This window comes from Impatiens glandulifera, chromosome 7 (genome assembly GCF_907164915.1).
Source record: "Impatiens glandulifera chromosome 7, dImpGla2.1, whole genome shotgun sequence".
In the NCBI taxonomy this organism is placed as follows: domain Eukaryota; kingdom Viridiplantae; phylum Streptophyta; class Magnoliopsida; order Ericales; family Balsaminaceae; genus Impatiens; species Impatiens glandulifera.
Window position 1 is genome coordinate 37523552 of NC_061868.1, and position 6618 is coordinate 37530169.

Sequence of the window (6618 nt, forward strand, 5' to 3'; positions counted from 1 at the left end):
TATCATGTATAATATTTTAAAAAATGTTTATATAATTTTATCAAAGAATTTTTTAATTTAATTTTAGAAAATATATAGTAACGGTTTGCTATGAAAGATGCTTTAAACCAAACGAGGCGGAATGATAGTAAAGGATAAGTAGAATGGACAGGGGTGATAACGCCTATATTTTGTCATCCTTCATCCTTACCCATTACTTATGTAAATTTTAAACTTTTTAATGAATATATTTTTAAAAATGTTTGGAAATTAATATGGAGATTTAAGAAAATGTATTAACTTAAAAAAAAAATACCACCTCTAATTTTTTATTGAGACAAATTTAAAATGATGTAAAAAATTTCAATCTTAGTATATAATAATATAATTTTATAATTATAGTTGACTAATAATTCATTTATCACTTTTTTTATTTAAATTATATACAACTTTATAATATAATCTTTGTCATATAAAATTATAAATAAAAGCTATAAAAATTATATTAAAAGTTGTAAAAACTTTAAGCAAGAGCACAATTAAAAGTTTTCAATATTATTTTACATTTTCTCATTTTAAAATTGGAACGTGGTAAGATTATTTTAATTTCACAATTCCCCATACTAACTTCCAAACACTTAAAACTTTTAAAATATATATTTTAAATTATTTATTTTAAAATTTAAATATATTAACTAATTATTGAAAATTTAAATTTTAAAAAAAGTTAGTGTGAAAATATTATATTTTAATAAATGTTAATTTAATTAAAATGTGTTGTAGCCAATTGCTTAATGCCTCACTTAATTTTGTTTGGTGAGTTAGAGTTTTTGAGTTCAAACTTTATTATTAACTATAATGTATAGTTCAAATATCAAACTTTATTGTTAAGATATGTGGGGTGGTAAGCCTTTCTAGCATGGCCATCTAAAATGTCATCAATAAGACAATTTATTTGACTTAAATATTGAAACCTATAAATCACATATTCTTATCTTATCAAAATGTTAAAAGATAATACATACTCTACTATTCTCTATTGGTCACTTTCGTGGTGTGAAGAGTTAAAGTACCCCATATCTAATGGTATTATGTTTTACCTACAATTAGTTAATAATGGTTTGAATGGTAAGTAAACTAAATTAAATAATTTCATACTCTAGTAGATAATTTAAATATATACTGCCATCAATTTTTCTTTATTGATTAATTAAAATATAATTTAAGTGGATAAAATTATTAAATAAAACAATTCTATACAATAACATAAACATCTTCATATCATCATTAAGTTAATATATATAAGATCACAAATGAAATACCACATATGTTGATTCAAATATGATCATTGAATGTGATGAGTTTTTCTTCAAGCTGCCTAGCTATACTTGGACACTTCATACATTCTTTTCAAAAGATAAATTTATTATTTCATTCTTTTAAAAATTGTTGATAAAATATGAAAATACCCATCAATTGGACATTTAATACTAAAATTTGATACCCTTTTACATTTTAATTATAATACTTTCATCTTATACCAAACAATTCATACTAAAGATGTAAAAAGAAAGAATCAAACAGTCATTTTGTAGAATTGAAGGTTAGGTGAAAATAATCTCCACGTGAGCGGTCTCTCCATTATATCTATATAAGAAAGAACACATAGGAGAGATAATAGAGACAGAAAACATATTTTCATTTAATTTGTGCAAAACCCTAAACTACCCTCACCTAAGCAAGAAAGATGACAATTGCATTAGTACTATCATCCTCAGCCGCCCCAAAGACCTTACTACCCACACTAGTGATCGGAGCCACCGGATTTATCGGTCAGTTCGTGGCGGAGGCCAGTCTTGACGGTGGATGGCCGACCTATATTCTCCTTCGTGCACCCGCTGCTAATTCTTCTTCTTCTAAGGCCAAAGCTACTAAGAGCCTTCAAGAAAAAGGAGCCATCATCATTTACGTACGTATATTACTATTATATCAAATGTATATTAAAGTTTGAGTTGTTAAAAATTAATTTGTTACAAATGAATTAGGGTGACATGAAAGATCAAAAACTTGTGGAGAAAATACTCAAGGATCATAAGATAGGTATAGTCATCTCTGTTGTTGGTGGTGAAGGAATATTAGACCAGATTACCCTCATTCAAGCCATCAAATCTGTCGGAACAATTAAGGTAAACCTACTAATTATTTTTTTACTTTAACTATTACGTTAACTCGTTAGAGTACAGATTGTAAAAGTTCGGACTAAAAACACTCTTATGTAAAGATGATAATAACGTTTAAGCGATTGTAGTTGTCAGCCACTTCCTAGATAAAACTTAAATTTAAAAAAAAAATTGAGTTTTATAATCTAAACTTATTATAAATCAAGTTGTACAAATAATGAGCATAGTGATGACATTTGTTTGGTTATAAGTTGTTGGGGTTTATTTTAAATATATCTTGTTGTTTTGGTTTGGTTATTGAGATTTTTTTTTAAAGATATATAAATGTTAATAATATATATTTTCTTTCATTATGCCTCTTATTATTTAAATTTTCTTATAAATTTTATTTAAAACATACTTTCTATATTAGGAAAGTACCACTAGCTAGATCTATATATTTAAAGTAAAGGAGATGCTGGATGATGCAAACTATTTCCTTTTTCTTTTCTCAAACCCTTGTATGATTTGATTATCTCTGAAAAGTTTTTTTCCCCTAAATAATCAATTATTAAATATTTGATATTCTAAAAATCATAAAATAATCTTTCTAGCTAACTACCCCACTTTAACCACAATATAATTTTGTTCATTTAAAGTTGGTAATTTTTAGAAACAGATTTGCATCTATGAACAAAATATAGAATGATTATTATTAAAATTAAAACATTTTAACCTAAATTTGGTTAGCTAAGATACAACAATCTTAGTTTAAGAGTATTATTATCATTAGATTTAAAACATTAAGAGTATTATGTTAATATCATATAAGGATTAATTAGACCATGTGTGTTGGAACTATCCCAGATCCTTTATTAAAATATATTTAAAAAAAATGAAGTTTATGTTAACATAAATTATAAATAAAATAAAACTAAATATATTTCTTAGAGATTTATTTTATAGTAATTAAGATGTGTATGTTTTACATTTCTTGTTTGGAATGTTTTGCTTGTGTTGGACGTCCCTCATATTGTAAATTATTATTGTTTATTTTCTCTTTATTAGGTGTTGTTTGAATTTGGATTATTTAAATAAATTTATTTGTTTTTTTATAAATTATTTTGTTTGGTATGGGTTATAAAAAGTTTGATTTATTGGGTGAAAATATTTAAAAAGTGTTAATATTTATTGAGAAAATTTAAAAATATTTATATATTTTATTTAATAAATTGATTTATTTAATTGATAGAGGGATATATGTAAATATAATCGTTATTTAAAAATTATTTAAAGAACAAAGATTTTCACACTCTCTTAAAATTATTTTTTTATTCACTCTTGCTGATCTGGATATATAAGAAATACTGTTTGGCATTATTTGTTGTTTTTATTGAGTTTTGTTTTTGAAAATAATATATGTTATTTAAATGAAAAAAATAAATTATTTATATTTTTAATTAATAGAATGATTTTAATGTCTTTTATTTAAAATTTATAAAATTAATTAAATTAGAATATTTTGATATTTGATTAATAAATTAAGTAATTACGTAATAAGATTTGATATTAAATTTTTTAATAATTTTTTTAAGAAACTAAACATGAAAAGTAAGATAGAGACCCATAAATTATATGAATTGTTTTCTAAAAAGTATTATAATAATAGTTTTATCTCTAAAATTAAACCAAAATCTCCCTTCTTAATTTTGATTAAAAAAAAATAATTCTTCAAACAAATGAAAATCCAAAAGTTAGGTGGAACCACTAATTTATTTTTCAATATTTTTTTCTTAAATTTAATTTAATTATCATTTTGTTTTATAATTTAATATCTTATCATGATTGTGATGTACTAAATTATTTTAATATTTTAGAATACCAAAACAAACAAGTATTTGTTTGAAAATGACTGATTATCCACCAAAAGCAAAAAAATAACAAATTAAAAAAAAGAAGAAAAACCATTTGTATAATAATATAATTACCTAACTAAACAAAATAAATAAATATACTTTTTTAAAATTGGTTGCAGAGGTTTCTTCCATCAGAATTTGGACATGATGTGGACCGGACAGATCCAGTTGAACCGGGTCTAAACATGTACAAGGAAAAACGGTTGGTGCGCCGGTTCACGGAGGAATCCGGCATTCCGTACACCTACATCTGTTGCAATTCCGTCGCCTCTTGGCCGTACTACGATAATACCCACCCATCTGAAGTTCTCCCGCCGTTGGATCGTTTCCATATCTACGGCGACGGCACGGTCAAAGGTATGTATGTACTTTTTTTATTTTTAAATCTAACGGTCAAGATTAATTTGATTTCATGAATTAGCATATTTTGTGGCCGGCGCCGACATCGGAAAGTACACAATGAAGACGGTTGACGACGGTCGGACGATAAACAAATTGGTTCATTTTAGGCCGACTTGTAATTACCTTAACGTGAACGAATTGGCTTCTCTTTGGGAGAAGAAGATTCAACGTGTTCTTCCTAGAATTACTGTTTCTGAAAACGACTTGTTATCAGCCGCCGCAGGTCAATTAAAACCCATCTCTTTGTTTTTGTCTTTTGTTTTTGAAGAAAAAAGTTTTGATTTTGGAATTTGACAGAGAACATAATACCAGAGAGTATAGTGGCATCATTCACTCATGATATATTCATTAATGGGTGTCAAATCAAATTTGGTATTGATGGGCCGAATGAGGTGGAAGTGACGACCCTATATCCAGAAGAGTGTTTTAAGACAGTTGATGATTGTTTTACTGAATTTGCTTCAAAGATTCCAAACCATGAAAATGGAAAGGAGGTTATGATGATCAAAGAAGAGATCATTGTAGAGAAGGAGGAGAAGATGATGAAGAAGGAGAAGGGTGGGGGTGATGTTCAGATTTCACACCAGAATGAACATGTTGTTGAAGCTGCTCTACCTATTTCTATGTGTGCTTAATTAGTGTTATCTAATTACTGTTTTTATTATTATCCATATTATTTCTATGAATAAAATAATCAATTGTTTGCTCTCTCCACTCATACAATAATAAAAATTTAATTTTGAATAATTAAAATTATAATCTAAATCAGACAACATAGATCTTTATAAATTAGTAAAATATATTGGAATAAAAAAAATAAAGATTTAAGGATTTATTTTAAAGTGGGGGACTTTTCAAATAAGTTATTTATCTTAAAACAAGGGCCTACAAGAATCAAATTTATTCTAACTAAAAACAAAATTTGATTTTTTTCCTATCCAATAACTCAATGACATACATACTTGTTGGACAAAAAAGACTTATTGAATTTAAATTTTAATATTTCAATAACTGGAACATTAAACAAATTAATATATTTTTTTAGAATATAATTTATTATATTAAATTATTTATTAATATATTTAAATTAACAAAATAAAATAATTGTAACATTTATTTTTAATTTTTTAAAATAAATATATATATATATATATATTATTTTTAATAATTTAAAGAGTTGAAATGTATGTTAGCCCAAAATCAGAATTATAATAAGTACCCAAAAATCTGATACTCTTGAGTGTGTTTCTAATGAAATTAAGATGAGTAATTCAAATTGGTTTAAATTGGAGACAGGAGTAAAATTGAAATGCTACGAAATTGGGAAAGGGTAATTGGCCTTAAACCGTACTTAATTCATACATAAAAATAATATATATATATATATATATATATATATTATATTATATATAAATGATAAACTCAACGAAATATTTAATAAAAGTAAGTTCACAAATCAACTTTCATGACACGTGGGTAGTAGAAAGAAATTTTTCAAATGTCTTGAAACGGTAATTTCAGGTCCCGAAACGGCCATTTCAAAAAAAAAAAACAAAAAAATTTCTTCCCGAAATGACCGTTTCGGGACCCGAAACGGCCAATTTGGGACCCGAAACGGCCAATTCGGGAATTTTTATTTTTATTTTTTCTTTCCAAAATGAGTGGTTTCGAGAAATTTTTTTTCCCGAAATGAGTGATTTCGGGACCCGAAACGGCCATTTCGAAAAAAAAAATTCTTCCCGAAATAAGTGGTTTCGGGACCCGAAATGAGCGCTTTTGGGACATGGAGACACCTGACAGCCCACGTCGAATTCGTAGACCTACTTTCGTTGAATCTTTCGTTGAGTTTATCAAGCCTCATGTATATATATATATATATATTTAAGCGCTTAAAAGAATCCAGGTCAGTGATTTGTTTTAATTTAATTAAATTTTGTTTTAAAATAATTAATTAAAAATAATTAAATTTTCTGTTAACTATTAAAATTCATAACTTATCTCATCTTAAATATTAAAGGAGGAGACGAAGTATTAGTGGTGAATTCGATTTAAATTTTTTAATTTAATTTATAAAATTAAATATAGGTTAAAAGTCGTTATTTGATTAAAAAATTTAAAAATATGATTACTGTATAAACATAATATCTATATATATATAATGA

At 25.7% G+C, this 6618-nt stretch overlaps 1 protein-coding gene across 1 annotated transcript; it reads left to right on the forward strand.

Moving 5' to 3' along the window:
• The first annotated feature begins 1671 nt into the window (after window positions 1-1671).
• On the forward strand, window positions 1672-5163 carry LOC124945831 (leucoanthocyanidin reductase-like). The gene is made up of 5 exons (XM_047486334.1): window positions 1672-1948; window positions 2025-2165; window positions 4174-4411; window positions 4476-4679; window positions 4754-5163. Exons 1-5 carry the CDS (start codon window positions 1727-1729, stop codon window positions 5089-5091), a joined length of 1143 nt encoding a protein of 380 aa, XP_047342290.1. The 5' UTR covers window positions 1672-1726; the 3' UTR covers window positions 5092-5163.
• Window positions 5164-6618: the final 1455 nt, after the last annotated feature.